This window comes from Delphinus delphis, chromosome X (genome assembly GCF_949987515.2).
Source record: "Delphinus delphis chromosome X, mDelDel1.2, whole genome shotgun sequence".
Lineage (NCBI taxonomy): Eukaryota > Metazoa > Chordata > Mammalia > Artiodactyla > Delphinidae > Delphinus > Delphinus delphis.
This window is the reverse complement of record NC_082704.1, coordinates 107,771,996-107,795,886: the sequence shown is the minus strand read 5'-3', so window position 1 is coordinate 107,795,886 and position 23,891 is coordinate 107,771,996. Positions and strand designations below refer to the sequence as shown.

General features: G+C 42.8%; 1 protein-coding gene across 1 annotated transcript in view; it reads left to right on the top strand.

Annotated features, from left to right (window-relative positions):
• SMS (spermine synthase) overlaps positions 1 to 8,076 on the top strand; it is a 50,777-nt gene extending 42,701 nt beyond the window's left edge. The window contains exons 10-11 of the mRNA XM_060002716.1: positions 6,025 to 6,140; positions 7,570 to 8,076. Of these exons, the coding sequence (XP_059858699.1) occupies positions 6,025 to 6,140; positions 7,570 to 7,609 (156 nt within the window). The 3' untranslated portion in view covers positions 7,610 to 8,076. The remainder of the gene's footprint in view (positions 1 to 6,024; positions 6,141 to 7,569) is intronic.
• The last annotated feature ends 15,815 nt before the right edge of the window (positions 8,077 to 23,891 follow it).

Genomic DNA, 23,891 nt, shown 5'->3' with positions numbered 1-23,891 from the left:
GGACAGACCAGTATAATTGGATTATGTTCTCAAGCAGTAAGTTTGTAAATAGCTGACCTGTCATTTTTCGGGAATTAATGAGTTCTGTTGTGTCCTGTTACCACAACCTTCTGATTTATTAAACTTGGGCTTTGGATGTAGTATAAGCAGTTGTCACCAGATGGAGACACAGACTGTGATTCCACCCCCCACCCCCAAACTCTAGGGCAGGGGTCCCCAACTCCCGGGCCATGGGCCAGTACCGGCCTGTGGCCTGTGAGGAATCGGGCCGCACAGCAGGAGGGGAGCGGCGAGTGAACCAGCGAAGCTTCATCTGCCGCTCCCCATGGCTCACATTACCGCCTGAACCATCCCCCACCTTCCGTGGAAAAACTGTCTTCCACAAAACTGGTCCCTGGTGCCAAAAAGGTTGGGGACCGCTGCTCTAGGAAATTCTTAGTGGAAAAGCCATCAGCATAATTTCATAAACTGCTTTGGCTGTAGTATGAGTTACTGCCACTAGATGGAGACACAGACCGTGGTTTTTCCCCTCATCCTCTAGGAGATTCTTAGTGGAAAAGCCATCTACATAATTTCATAAACGGCTCTGGCTGTAGTATGAGCTGCTGCCACCAGGTGGAAGCAAATTGTATTTTCCTCATTTTCTAGGGGATTCTTAATTTTAAAAGGTTTGAAGTTAGTATTTCTTGAAATGTAAAAAATACATATATATATAACCTACTAAAGTCCTTAACTTTTCGAAAATGACAGCAAAAGCAGCTAATTGATGATCTGTCTTTTTACTTGGTACAAAAATCCCTTGATTCATAAGCAGAAGATAAACAGTATTGTACTCTGGTCCCTGTAATTCTTCAGCATTTTCAGGAGAATTCCACCTCCCCCCCAACTTTTTTAAAGCATTGTTATAGTTAAATGTCAAGAGCTACTAGAAAGGTCCTAACTTTATTCTCCCAAGGAGACTTTTTTAAGCAGACCCCAGACAGTTTACGGGATCTGAGATTCATAGTGCCGAAAACAGCTGGGCAACTTAAGAGATACCTTGAATTAGTTTCCATCCCATCCTGTTTTCTTCCTCCTCCCCCTGCACGGGCAATTAATCCTGGACCTTGCACTTGGTGAAAGTGTTGGCAAGCTTCAAGGGAACAGACAACTGTCGACGAATGGACTTTTTCTTACCCTGATCCTTAAGAATGATTTTTAAAACACATTGTAGAATTGACTTTTTAAAAGCCATGGGTCCAGGGATCTGTAAACCACGGGCCAGATCTCATCTACTGCTAGTTTTTGCAGTTTTCTTGGCACACAGTCATGCCCATTCATTACAGAGCGTCCATGGCTGCTTTTGCTACAGCGGCAGCTTTGGAGCACTTTTGGTGAAAACTATATGATCTGCAAAGCCTAAAATATTTTCTGTCTGGCCCTTTACAGGAACCCTGTAAAGGGTTCTGACCCCTGCTTTACAGGAACTCTACAATGAAACCTGCTCAAACCAAGTGGTCTTATTCTTATAAAAACAACCCGAATTCAGTGAGTTGGGCTTTTCATAAGTGGATATTTCTCAAGCAGAGCATATATTGATAGAATTTGGTTCTTTTTATGTTTCTGCAAATAGAAGTCTCATGGAGCTTAAGTTGGGGAGACTGTGAGGCTCTGACATCTTTAATCAAAAGTGACTGAAAACAATTTGGATCTACTGCAAACCAGTCAGTTTATAGTAGAGAATAGGTACCGTTAGGAAGAAAGCACGAGTGTTTTCTTTTGTTGTATTTACCTGGTACATTGCTTCCTTGGGGAACTGCTTTCTCAGTATGAACAACTAATAGAAAGGCTTACTTGACAGATCATCCCCGCCCATTCCTAAATACTAATGATTCAGGCTTTGATAACCTGGCCTTTGCCAGCCAACTTTTACTAAAAATCACCTTAAATACTCAAGGCTGTGCTGGTTTCTAAGAATTGTCCAAAAGATGTATTAGGACATCCTTCCCACCCCCGCATTCATTATAGTTGGAAACTCAAGGCGATCTCTTTTTATGATACCCAGGAATCCCACAGTATGTTGGGTGGTTGAATGTGTCATATGAACCAAGGGGGCGTAGGCCTTTGAAGAAGCAGGAGTCAAGAGCTGCAGTGTGGTTTGACTCAGTATGTACTGATGTCATTCCCACAGTGTAATACTTTCAAAAACTACCACGTGGTATGCTCAGGAGATACCTTTAATTCACACCCACCCCCCTTCCCTGAGCCTGTAGCTTAGAAATGGAGTAAGGTTAAAGATGGGACAAAAATGTTGTTTGGCTTGTTAACTTGGTGACTGACAAAAGCTAAATGTTCCTGCCTAAAACTGCTTGCATCACAATGGCAAGTTCATGATGTCACTAGTGTCACTGTGGCTGGTTGAAGACAGCCTTGTCTGTGGGCCACAGAGCTGGGGAAGGCGTCCTGGAATGTGTGGGGATTCATCGATCCACCGCTGGCAGGCTAGGGGAATTTGAATCCAGGGAAGAATTGCTTTTGTGGGACTAGGAGGCAGGTTCCCCCCACCCCTCATTATAAAAAAAAACTGTAGGTTATTTCAAAGTACAAAAATATGTGTGTGGTATTCATATTAGTTATGATACAAAGATATTAACTTCCCCGTCCCCCCGCAGTCATGGATGTTACCAGTACGCTTGACTCGTCTGCATTCCTCCCTAATCCCCTCCCGCCTTCTGGAAGTAACCCATTTTTAGTGTGATTTTTTTGTTTCAGTTACTCTTGTGCTTTCTTTATAGATGTTTTACACACGTGTGATCTGCTAAATCATCATATTGTTTTTGCTTGCTTTTGAACTAGATAAAAATGGTGTCCTTAAGGAGGTATTCTTCCAGACTTTTTTTTTTAGTTGCGGCATGTGGGATCTTTTCAGTTGCGGCATGCGAACTCTTAGTTGCAGCACGCATGTGGGATCAAGTTCCCCGACCAGGGATCGAACCCGGGCACCCTGCTTTGGGAGTGCAGAGTCTTAGCCACTGGACCACCAGAGAAGTCCAGACTTTTTTATATTACAGAAATCACACAAGCTGTGTAAAAGATACAAACAGAACTAAAATCTATAAAGTAATAAAGCAAGTGTCACCCACAGCTAACATGAGGCAAGGAGAAACTTCTTAATTCTTTGCTATTAGATTGTTATTATGCATCCTTCATGTGTCGTAAGAAAAGAACAGTGTAGTTCCATTTAAATACATAGAAAAGTGAAATGTATCACATTACTTTTTTTGGGTAGGTATCTGTGGGTTTTTTTTTTCTTTTTTAAACTGCTTTTTGACAATTTTGGGGAAGCATAAATTGAAACTATCCTATTTCTTTACCACATTCTTTGTAAGGAGGACTTCCCATATACCCTCTGTAAAGAGAGAGCATGGTGTCATTTTTAAGATGGCAAGGAAAACCTTGAACTGTGAACCTTGGTGGCATTTCCATTCTATAGCTTCCCCGGTAGTGAGGTGTTCTATAAACAACCGGGCAGTGTTTTCTATTTGTGAATCTTAAATTACACATGTGGTGTTTATGTACTGTCATGGTGAACTTGATGTTGAAACCAAATTATATGCTGGCCAAGGGCACTTTGGCCAGTTCCCACTGCAGGACCCTAGATGATGGGTTACTAAACAGGCTGGCACTGAAGGATGACGATGTGCTGAGCGAATGTGCTACGTTAAAACCGCCCAGGCCAGCCCTTGGAATAGTTCTGTCTACCCACTTGCCCATGACTGACTGGTTCTTTGGTTTTGAAAGCCATCCTCAGGAACGCTTATATCACAGGCTGCTTTATTATATGTGAATAATTTTCATCTTACATTATACTTGGCTATTTTGAGGCAAATTGATAGCAAAGTTCTTATGAGAGAATGTGATCAGCACATATATTCAGTTGTCTTCCAAATGTTAAGAACTTCAGAGGTTGGGACTTCCCTGGTGGCACAGTGGTTAAAACTCCATGCTCCCAATGCAGGGGGCCCGGGTTTGATCCTTGGTCAGGGAACTAGATCCCACATGCATGCCGCAACTAAGAGTTCGCATGCTGCAACTAAGGAGCCTGTGAGCTGCAACTAAGGAGCCAGCAAACTGCAACTAAGGAGCCCTCAAGCCGCAACTAAGGAGCCCACCAGCCACAACTGAGGAGTACATGTGCTGCAACTAAGGTGCTGGTGAGCTGCAAATAAGGTGCTGGTGAGCTGCAACTAAGGAGCCTGCTGGCCACAACTAAGGAGTACATGTGCCACAACTAAGGAGCACGCCTGCCGCAACCAAGACCTGCGCAACCAAATTAAATAAATAAATATATAAGAATTTTAGAGGTTAAGAGGAAATTGTTGGTATTAAATATCCATCTTGTTTTCTAAATCCATTATGAAAAGCCCTTGGGGGAAAATTGTGCTCAAATGATAAACCCTACCCCAGATCTACTGAATGAAAATCTTCATTTTAATAAGGCCCCCTATGATTCATACATACATTAAAGATTGAGAATCACTGCTGTAGAATTATGCAGGTACTGTATGCATTCAGCAGCTCTCCTGTGTCTTGGCCAGCATTTCTGATTCTCTTCACCTTTTTTTTTTTTAATGGTCCTAGAGTGGCTGCTGCAGCTCCACATATCCTATCTAAGTTGGAGGCTGGAAGAAAGTTGAAGGAGCTGGGTCACTGTATTTATCCTTGATTGTCCAGAATCAAGTATCAGTTATATGTGGAATCTAAAAATTAATACAGGGCTTCCCTGGTGGCGCAGTGGTTGAGAGTCCGCCTGCCAATGCAGGGGACGCGGGTTCATGCCCCCATCTGGGAGGATCCCACATGCCACAGAGCGGCTGGGCCCGTGAACCATGGCCACTGAGCCTGCGTGTCTGGAGCCTGTGCTCCGCAATGGGAGAGGCCGCAACAGTGAGAGGCCTGCGTACCACAAAAAAAACATACAAATGAATCTATATACAAAACAGAAACAGACCCACAGACATAGAAAACAAACTTATAGTTACCAAAGGAGAAAAGGGAGGAGGAGGGATAAATTAGGAGTTTGGGATTAATAGATACAAACTACTATATATAAAATAGATAAACAAGGACCTACTGTATAGCAGAGGGAACTATGTGCAATATCTTGTAATAACCTGTAATGGAAAATAACCTGAAAAGATATATAGATATAGATATATCTATCTATCTATCTATCTATATATATATATATATATAATATATAATAATATATATAGTATATGTAACTGAATCACTTTGCTGTACAGCTGAAACTAACACAATATTGTAAATCAGCTATACTTCAAGAGTTTAAAAAAAGAACACATTTCAAAAAATAAATCTTTCCCAGCAGACTTCCACTATATTTCATGGAGCACTCCTACCTGCTGGGGAGACAGAAAAGGGGTGGCAAAAAAGGGAGAAAAATTAGAACAATGAAGTCAAGAGAAAATGTTTGATAAAGAGTAGAACTGGGGAATATCCTTAGTGTATACATCCTGAATAGACTTTTGTTCTCTTATTGAAATAAATAAAATAAATCACAGATTTTGGGGGAAAGCACAGAGGTGTGAATATAGTTCTGTGTCAACATCTTAGACTCTTAAGAGGGTTGTAGTTTCTGGAAGCCAAGAACATTATCTTTTTGATACTTCATTCTCAACACAGTGGTGACTATTTTGAATGGGTTATGTGTATGAATCTTTGCTAATTGCATGGTGTTGATACAATGACTGTGTCACTAATGAGAAATTGGTCTCACTGGTTTCTGTTGCTTCATACTCGAATAATTTGAAATGGCTTGTTAAATGAGGTAGAAGGATAATGAGCTAATGGATCTATAAATAGAACTCAGTGCAATTTGTGAAAGTACAGAAACCTTATCTCATTTTCAGAGCTGAACTTTCATCTAAAGCTAGAATTGCTCATTATTAGAGACCTTCAAATGAGTGGGACGTTCAGTAGGACTTAAGAATCCTATTGTTTGCTTTTCTCTCTTTGATTTAGGGAAACTGTGTCAATTTGACTGAAGCCCTGTCACTCTATGAAGAACAGCTGGGGCACCTGTATTGTCCTGTGGAATTCTCGAAGGAGATCGTCTGTGTCCCTTCATACTTGGAATTGTATCCTTTGACCACATTGTGTTGCCAAATCAGAACCTCCATGTAAATATCATGCCTGTTTAACATTTTAAAGAAACAGAATTAGTTGTATAGTACATGTAAGGCCCTGGTCCCCACCCCCCCACCCCCCGCCCCTCAGATGCTGGGGTGTGGCCTGACACAGCTTCTCAGGTGGTTTTAATGGTCTGGCACCACTGGTTCTCACAGGCAGTCCCCAGACCTGTGGCATCCCCTGGGAACTAGTTTCTCGAGCCCTGCCCCAGCCTGCTGCCCAGTCAGAAACACTGGAGGGTGGGGCCTGGTGACCTGTCTTGACCAGCCTGCCAGGAGATTGATGTGCACTTTAAAGCTTCAGAAGCCCCAAGCTAGACACCGTCCCAGCTGGAGCAGGCTGACTGAAGAAGCTCATTGTCCTTTTATGTTAAAATTACCCTACTTTAATATTAGTTTCTACACTTCACTTGATTCTGATTTGCAGTAGAGATAGAGCTAAAAATAATGGTGGGCATCATAAAGTTAATGTTGATGTTCTCCATTAGTTCCACTTAGTAAAGTTAGTCCAGGGAAATAAGAAAAGAACCCACAGAAATGCCAAATGAAAGCATTGTCATTGGAAATTTATAGTGCATTTCTTCCTCCTAAAAACCGGACTGTGGTCTGTAGACCAAAGCTACCATACCGGAGGTGGCAGGGTCTAGCTTCCTGTGAGAGCAGGTTTCATGGCTGCCTGCTAGCCTGAGCTCTGTGACCATGACAGTCTCCCAGGGAGGAGGGGCCGCCAGGTTCCTCCTGGCCTGTGGAGAGCTTTGACACCTTTCCCTGGCGAACAGGCGAGCATGTTCATCAGGGTTCCTCTCCAGAGCATTTGTTATAGCCAGCTCTTCTTTTTTTTTTTTTTTTCCAGCTCTTCTTTATACATTGAAAGACTTTAGAAAGCAGTTGATGACACCGGGAGAAAAGGCTTTCGCCCTCTGGCTCCCCTCTGGTTCCTCTTTCCTCTCCATCCTTCCACCTTTCTCCCCCTTCTCTTCCTAGCTCCCTCTTCTCCCACCTCCCTCCTTTCTCTCTTCCTCCCATCCCCCCCACCCCACTTCTCACCTCCCTCTTGTCTTTGTCTCTCCTCTCTTGTTAATTCCCCAAAACATTTTAGAGTCCTTGCAAGCAGAAGTGTTACCTGAGAGGATATTTGTGTCCCTTTAATCTTTTCTTTGCTCACCTGCTGCCCTCCCTCCCCACCCCGCGACGTCACAGGTGGTGGGCATCCTGGCTGCAAAGTGCCCTTGTTTAAGAGGTCTTCATTCTCATTACCACAGTGCTGTAAGCTCTGAGGCTTTCATCCATCTTCCAGTTTGTAGGCCAGTAAACAAATTTGAAGTGATGCCTGCTTTTCCTTGAATTACCTGTTCTTATTCCTTGACTCCTTGTGCAGGTGGGTATTTTACACTGTTTGGAAGAAAGCTAAACCTTGAAAATCAATTTCCCCTAATCATGTGTGCTGCAAATAGCCTTCCTGACCTTCATATGCTGTACATGACATCGAAAGGAGTCAGGCAATTAGTTGTGAATTCCTTCAAGTTTCCTTTTTTTAATTATTTTTTAATTTAAAAATCAAATGGAAAGTGTATATTTTGGTGAGCTAGGGTGTTATTTTTTTGAAGGATGATTAGACAGCACAGTGAAGGCTGCTAAATGCACTGAACCTCTAGAATGTGATTTTTGTTTTCGTTTTTGTTTTTCTGTGTGGGCTTCTTTTGTTTCTGTTTTGGTAGACTTCGAATTTGATTGTTTGGAAGAATGAACATCATTGTTTTCTTCTGGAGGGAAGCTCTTGACGGGAGTTTCTTTTCCCCCCAAATTGATATAGGTATTAAAATTTGGTGCTTATAAGGAAAGACTTTAAAAAATGAATAGCAATGCTTTCGATTAAAATTACAAATGAGAAATTTCATGTGTCTGTTGTTTTATTTCAGCCAGGTCGTCTCTTTCTCGCTTCTGATCTCACAGAACAAAGATGTCTCCTTGGTCTTTTTTTAGTTCTGTTACATCACTCGGTGCCATTTATCTCTTTCTAATAGGATGGCCTTAGGGCCTTTTTTGAACAGCAGTAATGACTTCATTTACCACCGTGGTAAATGACACACAACCTATTACATTCACCAGTTATTCATTATAAAATTGACCTAAGGATAGGAAAAGATTTGGCCTTACTGTAAAGTTGAAAGTCAGAAGCTTCTTTCTATTCCAACTCTTATTGGTGTATTAGATGTGAAAATAAAGACCATTTTGGAATGCTGCTGTGAAGTTTTCTGAGTTTTTTGATGCATAGATAGATGACAGTTGTGGAGAGGCCCACAGCCGCAAGACAGCTTAAACTCACCTAAGGAAGTACGTGTAACAGCTTGGTAGTGTACTTGTGGGTCACAATCCACATCAAAGGTGAGGTTATATTGACCTGGACTGTTGGACATCACTGGGTTATCCTGTTTTGCTTTTTTTTTTTCAAACTTTTATTTTTTAATTTTTTAATTTTTAAAATTTATTTTTGGCTGTGTTGGCTCTCTGTTGCTGCCTGTGGGCTTTCTCTAGTTGCGGCAAGCGGGGGTACTCTTCGTTGCGGCACACGGGCTTCTCATTGCAGTGGCTTCTGTTGTTGCAGAGCACGGCCTCTAGGCGTGCGGGCTTCAGTAGTTGTGGCACACGGGCTCGGTAGTTGTGGCACGCGGGCCCTAGAGCACGTGGGCTTCAGTAGTGCAGTGTGTGGGCTCAGTAGTTGAGGTGCATGGGCTCTAGGGCACATGGGCTTCAGTAGTTGTGGCTCGCGGGCTCTAGAGCACAGGCTCAGAAGTTGTGCACGGCCTTAGTTACTCCGCGGCATGTGGGATCTTCCTGGACCAGGGATCGAACCTGTGTCCCATGCATTGGCAGGCGGATTCTTAACCACTGCACCACCAGGGAAGTCCCCCTGTTTTTTTTTTTTGCGGTACGCGAGCCTCTCACTGTTGTGGCCTCTCCCATTGCGGAGCACAGGCTCCAGACATGCAGGCCCAGTGGCCATGGCTCACGGGCCCAGCCGTTCCGTGGCATGTGGGATCTTCCCGGACCGGGGCATGAACCCATGTCCCCTGCATCGGCAGGTGAAATCTCAACCACTGTGCCACCAGGGAAGCCCCGCCCTGTTGTTTTTTTAAAAGGTTTTATGCTTTATCAGTGGAGTGAGTTCATTTACAATGAATTTGCAGTAGGCAAAGCATTAAAAATGAAATATCCAGTGTGTGTTTTGAGACAGAATAAGTGTCAACCGAGAACATTCTTCCTCCTGAGATAGGTTCATGGTATGAAACAGATATTCTTTAAAAATGAATATATGTCCACTTTTTCTTTTTTGTTCGATTGGCATGGGGGAAAAATAATAAAGGAGTTAGACTCACGTGGGAACTAGATTGGCTTTCAGCAAATATTTTTCTTGTGGTAGAGGTTAAAAACAGCATTGGTAGACACTAAGAATCCTACTCAAGCCCCGCCCTCCGGCTCTATGCTTTCAAAGTCTCTGTGTACTGTGTAAGATTAAAAATGATGATACTACTACTGTTAGAACACAGTTTGGGGTAAATAGAATTAGAGGGTTTTCTTTTTTAAATTAATTTTTATTTATGGCTACGTTGGGTCTTTATTGCTGCGCATGGGCTTTCTCGAGTTGCGGCGAGCAGGGGCTACTCTTCGTTGCGGTGCACGGGCTTCTCATTGCGGTGGCTTCTGTTGTAGAGCACGGGCTCTAGGCGCACAGGCTTCAGTAGTTGTGGCACGCGGTCTCTAGAGGACAGGCTTAGTAGTTGTAGCACACGGGCTTTGTTGCTCCGAGGCATGTGGGATCTTCCCGGACCAGGGATCGAACATGTGTCGCCTGCATTGGAAGGCGGATTCTTTACCACTGCACCACGAGGGAAGTCCCAGGGTTTTCTTTTTTTTTCCATTTTAGAAAAGAAAGCAAGTGTATCTGCTGTCTAGCTATGGTGTTGTTAATATGTGGCATCACTTTGTACTTGAAGACTAGCTTGAGGCTGAGGCTAAATCTGCTGATGAATTTCGTGACATACAGGTAGGTCCTGCCAAGAGCTGAGAGTTAGGAATGAGATGGATCAGGTTGGGCCAGGCCACAGAAGACACATTCAGGAGAGACTAAGGGATGTGGTATGGGAGGAAGAAGGGAATGGAAAGAAATTTTTTATTCTGGGTGATAATGGTGAACTCCGAGCACAATCATTCCTTTCTAGTAGAGAAAGGATGCCTGGTTTTTTTGAACATCTTTGTAACTGTTAAAAGCGTGCAAACTGAACTCGATAGCTAAAAACAACCTCTACTTTTGCTGCATTTTAAGGAAATGTTATAAGATCCAAGCACTGTTACATTACTTTAATGGGTGTAGTGTTATTTACTGTTGTAGTCTCCTTTATATTCTAAAGTAGAATATACTGTAATATATAGTTGCTTTTGAATTAAAGACAAGACAAATGTGGCTGTAGTTTAAATTCTAGTCAACACATCAACAGATGTCAAGAACGTGTTTATTAAAAAAGTAATGCTGCCCTCTCCTGAAAATGTGATTGGATATTTTCAAAATTTGATTAATGGTGATCCACCTGGGCTGGAGGAAGGCTGGGTTGACAGTGTTGCTACTAAGCAAAGGGAAAATGTGCCGCTCCTTCCTGTGCAATTGACTAGACACCTTCTTGCTTAACTACTGCTGACATAAGAGTTTACATTTGTCTCAGTAGATTGATCAGTTTTATTCTGTTCCCATGACTTCTGGGATAGGGTGGAGGGTGAAGGGTGTGTGTGTGGGTGAGCGTGAGAGTGAAGGTTATGTGTGTGTGATGTATCGTTGGCCTGTACCCAAGACTCTAGAGCAGTATTATTCAGTGTGGTGCTTCAACCAGCTCTTTGTGTTCTAAGCACATTGTTTTGTTTGCTTCAGCTGAAGTTTTTTGTTCCCAGCAAGACTTCGTCAGTGAACGAAGCATTATGTTGGTCTCCACCGCAGGGCACGCTCCTTACCCAGTCTTGGAACAGCACTGTGAGTAGCACTGTTCTCGAGGCCAGCTTGGCAGCATTATTTGATTTGAGCTGTACGTGGCCTTGAAATAACACTTAACAACCTTCTGTATCACCCTGTTGCTGAGTGTCTTTGTACCACATAATCTTTTATGGTGCTGTGCTTTGGGTTAATACACAACTTTCCTTTACATTCTCTTGCTTTATTTATTTATTTATTTATTTGGCTGCGTTGGGTCTTCGTTTCTGCGCGAGGGCTTTCTCTGGTTGCGGCAAGCCGGGGCCACTCTTCATGGCGGTGCGCGGGCCTCTCACTGTCGCGGCCTCTCCCGTTGCGGAGCACAGGCTCCAGATGCGCAGGCTCAGTAGTTGTGGCTCATGGGCCCAGTTGCTCCGCGGCATGTGGGATCTTTCCAGACCAGGGCTCGAACCCGTGTCCCCTGCATCGGCAGGCAGATTCTCAACCACTGCGCCACCAGGGAAGCCCTCTCTTGCTTTTAAAATACCTTTGTGGGGGCTTCCCTGGTGGCACAGTGGTTGAGAGTCCGCCTGCCGATGCAGGGGACACGGGTTCGTGCCCTGGTCCGGGAAGATCCCACATGCCGCGGAGCGGCTGGTCCCGTGAGCCATGGCCGCTGAGCCTGCGCGTCCGGAGCCTGTGCTCTGCAACGGGAGAGGCCACAGCAGTGAGAGGCCCGCGTACCACAAAAACAACAAAATAAAATAGCTTTGTGAATGATGATTATCACTGAGTAGGCCAACAGTCAAAATTTGAAATATGCCCAAGGGTCCTGTGGCTAGTAGCAGTCTGAATTTAGGTTCCAGCCTTCTGAATTTGCTGTCGGAAAGCTCACATCAGGGGTTCTTTCTCAACCTTTTTGGTACCGTGAACTCTGGGTACCTGGTGAAACCTGTGAGCCCCTCCTCAGAAGCATGTTTTCTAATACATAAAGTAGGTATGATTACAAGGAGACAGGTTACAATGTTTTTCAAAGACGTCTGATTTAATATTTGTGCTTTAATAACTTGTTACATAGCTGGATCTAGTTGTGGGTCAAATATTGTAATTTTGAAGCATAATGAGCATAAGTAGAAAATCTGCAGCAACTGAAAGGTGCTAAGAATGCATCTGACTTCTGTTGTTGACAAAGTCATAGGTACTGTCCATGCTAACATGGATTGTGACCTATGCTCATGCTTAAAGGACATGCTAGATTTCAGTTAGACGTTAGTGAAAATAAAGATAGAAAGGTTTTCCCATCCAAGTTCAGAGCCACAAAGAATTCCGTCCATAGATGCCAGGTTAAGAACCCCTGACCCACAGTTTTTGCTTCCACTGTTTCATTGTATTTAGGTGGTGGGGAAGGGTAGCTGGGTCCCTTCACCCTGCTGTCACAACGTCAAATCAATACTGGCAGATCAGTTCTCCTCGGCCAGAACCATTTAAAATCTCAATTACCTAGTGCAGTCATTCCACTGATTTCTGCTTTACTCATTATTTCAAAAATGAGAAGTAGGACATGGGAAGAAACAGCCCAGTGCTTTTGGAAGGCTATTTGAATACTCTTGGATGTGATTTCCCTGGGAAATCAGGTGATAAATGTGACTGGACAGGTATGCTTATCTCCTGTATCTAGGGGTCCCAGTGACGGTTCATTAACTCAGACCACATCTCGCGGCAATGACCAGTCAAATGGTGGTCATTTCAATGAGTGATTCCTTTCAGATGAATGGGTCCCTCTTTGGGCAACTTTGCAGGGAACGTAACGGAATAAATGAGTCAGGGGTTCTCCCGGGTAAAGTAAGCTTAACAAGCCAGATCTGTTTTGATAGCCCTCCAATATCCAGAGAGAGGACTGGGGGGGTTTCCCCACCCCATGGGGCCTAGAGATGGAAGCCCAAGATTGTAAAGATGGGCAAGGGGCAGTTCTCTGTAAATACGGGCTTTGACACTGGAGTTGACTTGTTAGAGATCATTCCTGGTTCTGCCTATTAGGTAATCCTTTTTTCTTGTTTTAGGGCTAAAATAGTCTTACGTATCAGTTGATGATTATGTTGGTGACTTAGGTTCTCAGTAAGTGATTCTGACAGCTCTAAGTTCGTTTCAGAGAGATGGAAATGCTCCTTGGACGACATTCCGTGTCCTCTACTTTCTAGACAACTCTGCCTTTGCCTGCTTTCAGTTGTCTGAGTTAAATTTGATGCATGAAATTACCCCTCTGTCCTTCCTCCCAGGGCTAAGGGGGAGCTTCTGTCAACATATCCTTTGCGTTCATTGCGTGGTCCCTTCACGCTCAGTGATTCCGTTTTTTCTCCTCAGTCTTATTCAACAGTCTTCATCCCTTATCTATTGTCCGCATACATTTAAGTGTTTAATGTCTGAACAGGAGGTGAGTCCTGGTGGGAAAGAACACGCCTGAGTGTGGTTTCTGACTCTGCCAGGTAAGGGCTGGAGGCATTTAACTGAAGCATGGTGGGGGCAGTTGACAGACGGCTAGAATATAAACTCCAATGCCATCACCGGCTACCTCTTGCTCAGCTTGTCTAATGTTTTGTGCATGAAGTTAAGGTGCAGAGTAAAAGGGAACTCTTAGAATTGCATTTTCCAAGTGGAATGTACAAGAAAAGGCTGGTGTGAAGAAGTTGACACAGGGTTGGGCATGTTCAAGAAGAAAAGCAGCCCGTGATGATAAAGGTGCAGTCTCAGTGCGGGTGAAAGCGCTGTGTTGGTGAAGGGTCCTTTCACCAGGGCTTGTGTCTTTTGGGTTCCTTCTTGGTGCCCCCAAAGACTGAAGAGGAGTAGAAACTCAGAAAGGTGTAGAGCAAGCACTCAGACTAGAAAACCAGAGCGGCGTGTAGGATCTGTGGCCGTTTGGGTGTCAGCCATTGCTGTGAGTCTTCCTTTCCTGTTTGTTTGAGCTCCACCATTTATCACCCTTGAATGTCTCTGCCCTTGGTGGCTCCCTACCCATTGGATGAAATTCTTACTCCAGGCCTCCACTTTGGTCTGGGTCAGCCTACAGTGGACTGTTGCTCGGGTTTCGGTGGAAACCAGGCAGCAAGGCCACGAGACCCTGATCCTGGCCACTTGCGCTTAGTTTGAGCCTGACCCTTGGCTCCCACTGCATAAATCCAGAAGTGTTTGTGCCTTAAAATAATTAAGCAGAATGATAAATTATAAACCATCAGAAAAAAACTGGAAGTCATTAGGGTATATGGAAAATATACAAGTAAGTGGAGGACACAAATATAGATGAGACACTATAGAAAGCTGGGTGTCAGCTAGTTAAGGGGGAGGGAGTGCTGGAGTTGAAACAGCATTGTGTAATCATCATAATGAAGACTGAATTAGGCAAGAATCATCCCCTGATGTCAAATCTGCGGGAAAATTTTGACAAGGAGCATATTTATGTGGCTTTAAGGTGTCTCCCACAGATTGCTTATGCGTTGTGTATCAGTTTCCTATTACCACTTGAACAAACTACTGAGAACTTAGTTCCTTGAAATAACACAAATGTTTCAGGTCAGAAGTCTGAAATGAGTCTTACAGGGCTCAGATCTGGGCACTGGCAGGGCTGGTTCCCTCTGGAGGCTCTAGGGGAGAATCCGTTTCCTGCCTTTTCTAGTTTCTAGAGGCCACCTGCGTTCTCTGGCTTTTGGGTCCTTCAGTCTCAAAGTCAGCAGCACAGCACCTTCAAATCTCTGCTTCCATTGTCACATTACCTCCTCTTTCCGACTCCTGCTTCATCCCTGTCGTAAGGCCCTACTGGGATTACATTGGGCCCATCCGCATGATCCACGATACTCTTCCCCAGTTGAAGCTCAACTACAGCTGCAAAGTCCCTTTTGCGATATAAGGTAACATATAAGTTTCTTGGTTTAGGATGTTGACATCCACAGGGGGTGATTATTCAGCTTACCACGCATTGCTAGAGAAAATAACTTCCTCGTGGAGAAACTGAACAACACCTTGGCTGGGTGATCAAAATCAACAAGGGTCAGGTGGACATCCTATGCTTCCAGTGTTGTGAGAAGGGTCTGTCATCACCTATGCAGCATTAGGCTAAGAATGCATTACCTGAAGCTGATCTTTTTTTTTTCAGTTCACGAATCACTTGGTTTATTGTACACAATTAGCACACAACACAGGTTAGTCAAATTAGGGAAAAGAGGGTAACGAACCAACCCAAGGAGAGTCCACAAGGAGGCTTCTCAGCACAAGCATCGGTCTCTGGTCTGGCAACAGGTACTTGAGTCTAGCCTCTAGGAAACATTAGATCCCAAATGAGAAATGTTCTATTTTCAAAAGGCCTGTATTCTTTAAAAGTATCAATGTCAAAAAAGAGAAAAGGGGGCTTCCCTGGTGGCACAGTGGTTGAGAGTCCGCCTGCCGATGCAGGGGACACGGGTTCGTGCCCCGGTCCGGGAAGATCCCACATGCCGCGGAGCGGCTGGGCCCGTGAGCCATGGCCGCTGAGCCTGTGCGTCCGGAGCCTGTGCTCTGCAACGGGAGAGGCCACAACAGTGAGAGGCCCGCGTACCGCAAAAAAAAAAAAAAAAAAAGAGAAAACGTTTCCAGATTAAAGGAGGCTAAAGAAACAAGGCAAATAAATGCATTATTTGACCCGACACTGGATCCCGTATTGGAGGAAAAATCCTGTAAAATTGCATCAATTGACAAATTGGTATAAGAATGGTAGTTTTGATAAAGTATTGTATCTGTATTAACTCGAGTTCTAATTGTAACTTTCCTCTAAGTTTGAAATTATTTCCAAGTAAAACGTTAAACATTAAGGGAAAAAAAAGGAATTCTGTTGACACAGTTTGTCTCCTGTCTGCCTGAGGGATGTGACAGCAAAATTTTTGGACGCAGAATCAGAAACCTAAGAGGAACCAGGCTTAAGGGGCCTGTCTAGCACCCAAATAAGTATGTGCTGCTTTTAAGATGTAGCACAGGAGACGGTAAAATGTGATGTTCGTGAGGCAGCAGAAGTTCTAGTGACTAAATTATGTCTTTCAGGCTTTCTGACTGCTACACAAAAAAGAAAATGTACCTGTGAGGGCTCCCGCAGGAGATCACAAAGACCTAGGGGAGCGGTTCTCTGCCCAGGATGTCTGCTGCGGTGGAGCTAAATGCAGATACCAGCAAGACTCAGAGGAGGGCGCACCACTGGGCTCTGGGTCCGCACTCGGGTTCTTGGGGCTCCCATTTGGCTTAGGGACAGAAGGCCCCCGGCAAAGATCTTGCTTCAAATACCCCACTGTTTCTTTGCCGTTAGATGTTTCTTCCTGAGCTGCTAATACACTGCAGGGCGTGAGGGCTTTGATTTGTTTTTTTCTTTCCCTACGTATGTGGCAGAAGAGAAGAATGGAGAGCGAGAGTAGGACTGAACTCTTCTTTTTACTTTGAAAATAGGGTCACATTAAAAAGCTATTCAGGGACTTCCCAGGTGGCCCAGTGGTTAAGAATCCGCCTGCCAATGCAGGAGACACGGGTTTGAGCCCTGGTCCGGGAAGCTCCCACGTGCCGTGGAGCAGCTAAACCCGTGCATCACAACTACAGAGCCTGCGCTCTAGAGCCCGTGAGCCACAACTACTGTGGCCTGAGTGCCACAACTACTGAAGCCCACGTGCCTAGAGCCCATGCTCCACAAGAGGAGCCACCGTGTTGAGAAGCCCGCGCACCGCAGCGAAGAGTGGCCCCCTCTCAACGCAACTAGAGAAAGCCCGTGCGCAGCAACAAAGACCCAACGCAGCCAAAAATAAGTAAATAAATTTATTATTTTTTTAAAAAAGCTATTCAGGGAAATCCCTGGAGGTCCTGTGGTTAGGACTCCGTGCTTCCATTACAGGGGGTACGGGTTTGATCCCTGGTCAGGGAACTAAGATCCCGCAAGCTGCACGGCCAAAAAAAAAAAAAAACCTATTCAATTAGTTTTACAAGAAAACTGATTGAGGACTTAAAAAGTTTCAGCTGGAACTGTAGTTGCCCTGCTATTTAGAAACAGGAATAGAAAAATGAGGGCAGTACTTCACAAACTTGACTGCAAATGAATACCCGAGGATCTCCTTAAAACACAGTCTGGTTCTGGAGGTCTGGGGCAGGGCCTGGGAGCCTGCATTTCTCACAGTCATCAGCTGATGCTGCTGGTCTGTGGACCACACTCTGAGTGGTACTGACCTGGTGCACCGGTAAGTGGAAAATCAGGTGGGTGGCCTTGCAGAAAAACTCACAGAAAGCTGTTGCATGAATCACTGCTGAATCAAAATATTTTAAATACCAGCGTTGTTACAGGTGGCCTCCAAAGCAATAGATGTTGCCACGGTAATTGCTAAAATGAGTTCCTGTTTGACTTCCAAGGGTTAGGAATGTTCTCATGGACAGTGTTAAAAAGGCAATTGGATAAACCATTAATCTGGGGCTCAAGTTTAACCTCCGAGTACTCACCAAAGGGCATCTACACCCTCAGCATTTGAAAAATTACAAAACTGGTGGTGGATGGAGGCCAATTAGTGGAGACTTTGAAGCAATGATCAGTGCAGATATTTTCAAGTTCTCCCTGCAGTTTGAAAGGATGTGGAGACCCTGTTCAGTGTGCAGACATTGCCCTGACGGCTAGAAGTTTCTAAACACAAGGATGAGGGATTATACTTTTTATTCAGCTAAACATACAAGTTACTGAAGCCTGGATTATGCTTTGATTTCATGGGTTTAGGTAAATTTGTTTATTTCTGTGGAGGGTAAAACCAGAACAAATTTTAATTCGTTCTTGGGTCTTTTCCAAGTTTATTCAAAATACAACGAAGAATAAGGGGAAGGATTAGAGGTTACACGATTCAGTCCTGACGTTGTACTAGAACAGCTTTCAGGAGCACTTATTGGCCACTTTTGCCGCAGCCTCCGTGGAGGGAGTCCTAGAACACAATGTTTGGGATATATTCAGGGCAATGTGTAGAGGAAAGAACATGTGGGCACCCTCTTAAGCAGCAAAGAAAAATGAGCAGAAAACACCAGCTCAAAAGCAACAGGGCACTGTGAGGGCTGCTGGAAATAGAAGCATGAAGGAGTAAGTGTAGACTAACTAAGGTGAAGGCTATAAGGAAAGCACACGTGTTTCAGGTAAGGGATGAGTATGGATGGAGGTGATTTACTGCAAGTGCTTTATAAAGCACCAAACATTTACAAGAAGACAGCAAAACCTAATACAGTTGACCCTTGATAAAGCGGGGGCTAGGGGCGCTGACCCCGCACACAGTTGAAAATCCAAGTATGACTTACAGTCAGCCCTCAGTATCTGCAGTTCTGCATCCTCAGATACAACCAACTCCGGTGTAGTATTGTATTTACCACTGAAAAACTCTACATACAAGTGGGCCCGTGCAGTTGAAAGGTATTGTTCAAGGGTCAGCTGTACCCTTTTTCTCTTCTACAGCTCTATAAAAAGATAAACTCTTAGATTTTCCATTAACCAAAAGGCCATCAGGCCCTTCCAGTCTTATTTCTCCCCCACCAGAAAGTTATCTGGGATGGTGTTATGGGCAGAGTTGTGTCCCCCCAAAAGATGTTGAAGTCCTAACCTCCAGTACCTGTGAATGTGACCTTATTTGGAAATAAATAGGGTCTTTGAAGATGATCGAGTTAAGATGAGGTCATTAGGGTGGCCCCTTATCCAATGACTGGTATCCTTATAAAAAGGGGAAATTTGGACCAAGAAACACGTATGATGTGAAAACACAGGCAGAATACCATTCTACAAGCCAAGGAATGCCTAAGGAGAAAAGCATGGAACCGATTCCTTCTGAGGGCTGCCAACACCTTGATTTCTTTTCTTTCTTCTTTTTTTATTGAAGTATGGTTGCTGTACAATCTTATATGTTACAGGTGTACAATATAGTGATTCACAATTTTTAAAGGTTGTACTCCATTTATAGTTATTATATTGGCTATATTCACCATGTTGTACAATATATCCTTATATCTTATTTTATACCTAACAGTTTGTACCTCTTACTCCCCTCCCCCTATCTTGCCCCTCCCTCTTCCCTCTCCCCACTGGTAACCACTAGTTTGTTCTCCATATCTATGACTCAGTTTCTGTCTTGTTATATACATTCATTTGTTGTTTGTTTCTTTTTTATTATATCCACTAGTTTGTTTTATTTTTTAGATTCCAGATATAAGTGATATCATACAGTATTTGTCTCTCTGACTTATTTCACTTAGCATAAAGCCCTCCCAAGTCCATCCATGTTGCTGCAAATGGCAAAATTTCCTTCTTATGGCTCAGTAATATTCCATTGTGTACATATATACACCACATCTTCTTTTTGATTTATCTGTTTATGGACACAGGTTGCTTCCATATCTTGGCAATTGTAAATAATGCTGCTATGAATATTGGGGTACATGTATCTTTTTGAATTAGTGTTTTTATTTTTTTCGGATATATACCCAGGAGTGGAATTGCTGGGTCATATGGTAATTCTATTTTCAGTTTTTTGAGGAACCTGTATACTGTTTTCCACAGTGGCTGCACAAATTTACATTCCCACCAACACTGTACAAGGGTTCCCTTTTCTCCGCATCCTCACCAACATTTGTTATTTCCGACACCGTGATTTCTATTTTTGTAAATTTCATTGAAATATAGTTGATTTACAATGTTGTGCTAATTTCTGCTGTACAGCAGTGACTCAGTTATACATAAATATATTATTTTTTTTAATATTCTTTCCATTATGGTTTACCATAGGGTACTAAAGATCGTCTTTGCTATATAGTAGGACCTTGTTGTTTATCCATCCTATATATAACAGTTTTCATTTGCTAACCCAAAATTCCCGTTCCTTCCCTCCCCCATCCTCCTCCCCCTTGGCAACCACAAATCTGATCTTTATGTCTGTGAGTCTGTTTCTGTTTTGTAGATATGTTGATTTGTGTCGTATTTTAGATTCCACATATAAGTGATATCATATGGTATTTTTCTCTTTCTGACTTACTTCACTTAGTATGATAATCTCTAGGTCCATCTACGTTGCTGCAAATGGCATTTTTTATGGATGAGTAGTATTCCATATGTATATATTCCACATCTTTTTATCCATTCATCTGTCGATGGACATTTAGGTTGTTTCCATGTCTTAGCTATTATAAATAGTGCTGCTATGAACATAGGGGTGCGTGTATCTTTTTGAATTATAGTTTTGTCTGGATATATGCCCAGGAGTGGGAATGCTGGATCATATGGCAGCTCTATTTTTAGTTTTTTGAGGAACCTCCATACCATTTTCTATAGTGGCTGCACCAATGAGACACCTTGATTTCTGACTTCTGGCCTCTAGAACTGTGAGACAATACATTTCTGTTGTTTATGTCACCCAGTTTGTGGTACTTTGTTACATTAGCCCCGGGAAAGTAATACAGATGGTCTTCAAAATAGATGGCAGAAGGAGGAGGGTTTATGTACTAGTCAGCTTTTATTGCAGTAATACTGCATAACAAGCAAACTTGAGATTTCAACAGCTTATAGCAGCAAGTGTTGATTTCTCTCTCACCCATCTGTGGTTGGCTGGGGTTCATCTGATCCAGGCTGGGCTCTGTTGGGCTCTGCTCTCAGCTGTTAAGTTGGGTCGAGGTCTGCTCCACATGTCTCTCCTCCTTGGACCAGTGGCTACCTGAGACATGTTCTTCTGGTGAAAGATGGGAGTGCAGGAGGGCAAGCACCATGATGCAGGCATATTTTCAGCCTCTCTCTGTGCCGTGTCTGTCACTGTCCCATTGGTCAAAGCACATTGCATGGCCAAGCCCAAGGCTGAGAGGCAAGGAAGTATGCTCTGTCAACCAAGAAGCTGTGGCCAGGATATAGATGACAGGAGAGTGAGGAATTGAGAACAATAATTTAATCTACCACATTTGACTTCAGAATTTAATGTAAAACCCAAGGAGTGCTTTACGTCTCCTGTTCAGAATTCATGGTGTTTAAGGAAAGAAGAAAATGTCTCATTGAGAGATAGCACAGATTATCCACCTTGACCCTGACAAATGTGTGGAGATGAATCTTATAGCCCTGTATGGCACTTTGAATGAAGCAGTCAAGAGAAGACCTCCTATTAGCAAAGAGATACTAAAGCCTTTGAAGCAAATAACCAAAAGCACTAACAGGTACCTCATAAATAAAATAATACTGTGGATTTCACAGACATCCTACACTGGTATGAGATGTCAAAGTCTGTGCCTTCCTGGAAGGAACGTTGTTCTGGAAACTTAGGAAGGGTGCCATTTGGAGAACATATTTTCCTGGTAATCCGGAAGCCTGAAACAGAAGACTGAATTGTATTTGCTTCTTGGACATGGAAGTCAAGAGTTACAAGCATTCTTCCTTCTCTCCACTCCTTGCTTTTGTAGTAGTATCAAGACTGACTTGAGAAATCATCCTAATTTTCCAGACGTAAAGTCAGTAGTGCTTTACACATACTTAGTGATGTTACAATTTACTCATCACATTCAGGACAAGCCATGTCGACTCCTGAAAATACTATTTACTCATGGGATGCAGGATGTCAAAGTGGGCCCAGACCACTGGATTCATATCCTGGCTCTCCCACATCCTGGCTCTGGGGCCTTGGCCCTCTGTGCATCTGTAAAATAGGGATAATAATGGCTCCTTTGTCTTATTCCGTTTGTGCTGCTATAATAATACCATAGACTGGGTGGCTTATAAATAACAGAAATTTATTTCTCACACTTCTAGAATGTGGGAAATCCAAGATGTTGTGCTAGCAGATTTGGCATCTCGTGAAGACCCTCTTCCGTATTGATGGCTGTCTTTGTTCTGTGCCCTCACATGGCAGATGGGGCAAGGGAGTTGTCTGGAGTCTCTTTTATAAGGGCACTAATCCTATTCATGAGGGCTTTACCCTCGTGACCTAGTCACCTCCCAAGGGCCTCGCCTCCTAATACCATCTCATTGGGGGTTAGGATTCCGACATACGAACTTGGGGGACACGTAAATATTCAATCTATAGCAACCTTCTTCTGGATCATTATGAGGATCAAATGAAAGAATCCATGCTTAGAGTGGTGCCTGGCACAGACTAAGTGCTCAAATGTTAGTTTTTATTAATTACCAGCAAGTATCAGCTTTCAAAAATGAAATTTTTGAAAATTTCATTTGTAAATTCAAAATCAGAGTTTATACTAATGCAACCAAACTGCCTGCTATGTTAAGCTACTGCTGCTTTTAAAAGAAATCAGGTGATGGAACGTTCCCACGTTTGCTTCTCCAGGCTTCAACTTTAGTAGATGTTGCCAAATTGCTTTCCAAACTGGGGTAACAATTTACACACTTATGATCAGGGCATGAGAATTGAAGTTGCTCCATTGCCAACACTTGGCATTGTTAGACTTTAAGTTTTTGCCAGTCTGGAGGTGTGAAATGGTAACTTATTGTGGTTTAAATTTTCATCACCTGATTTTGAGTGGGGTTGGGCACATTTTTATAAGTTAATTGGCCAGCCAATATTCTTCTTTGGAAAAATGCCTATCTTCTGCCCATTGGCTATTGGGTTTTTACTTTCTTATTGATCTATTGTGTTTACATCTTCAGGATGATAATCCTGTGTTGCTTATATTGTTACAAGTATCTACTCCCAATCTTCCCTTGTCAAATCTTTTTAAGATGCCCTTTGTTTTAATTACATTTTATAATCATCAGGAGACTAGCTTTGGCTATGCTTGGTCTTTTCATTTCTTATGGTATTTTCTGATGCACATGAGTTTTTTATTTGAATGTGGTCAAAATTTGTCAGTCTGTTTCCTTTATGGTTTCTGTTTATTGTGTTTTTTTAAGAAACCTTTCCCTACCTAGTCTGATTTTATCATATATATATATATATATATATATATATATATATATATATATATATATATATTTCTTTTTTTCCCAGTATTTTAATCTTTTGCTTTTCATAATTAGGTCTTTCATTTAGCTGGCATTCCCCACCCCATTTTTTGGTAGCATGTGAGGAAGGTTTTTTGTTTTTGTTTTGTGGTTTTGGTATGCTATGAATTGTGCGGATATTTTTTTCCATTGTGATCACTACTTATCCCAATACCCTTGATTAAATTGTCCATTCATTCCCCAGTGATTTGAAATGCATTTGTTGTCCTACATTAAGTTACTCATTTATTCATGGGCCTGTTTCTGTGTCCAACACTTCTGAGAAAGTGATAGTTGGTGGGGCTATGCCAGAAATGTACTTTTAAAAGATATGCAGATGGCCACAGAATGCCAATGGATTGTATTTCTTTCTAGAATATTACAAAAAGAAAAATATGTTGAGCACAGTCTAGATGAAACTTTTTTACCATGGCCCACTATACAATTTATTTTTAAACATTAAACATTTAAATGAACAGCTAAGTTACGTGGGATCGGTTATAGGCTAAATAATTGCATTATAACAGATTACCGAAGGTGCTCTGAATAAAACATTTGATCAAATGTCGTAGTTATGCCTGAGATTATTAAGTTGGTGGACAGAACACTTCAGCATATGAAATCTACCAAAAAGAAGCTGTATCTTGGGAACAATTCAAATGCTAGTAAATGTGTTAAGCCAGGCCCCATGCACCACTTTAAAAAAGAAACATGACTTGGTTGGTGATGATCACAAAATTGTGCTTAGCTAAGCAACAAAATC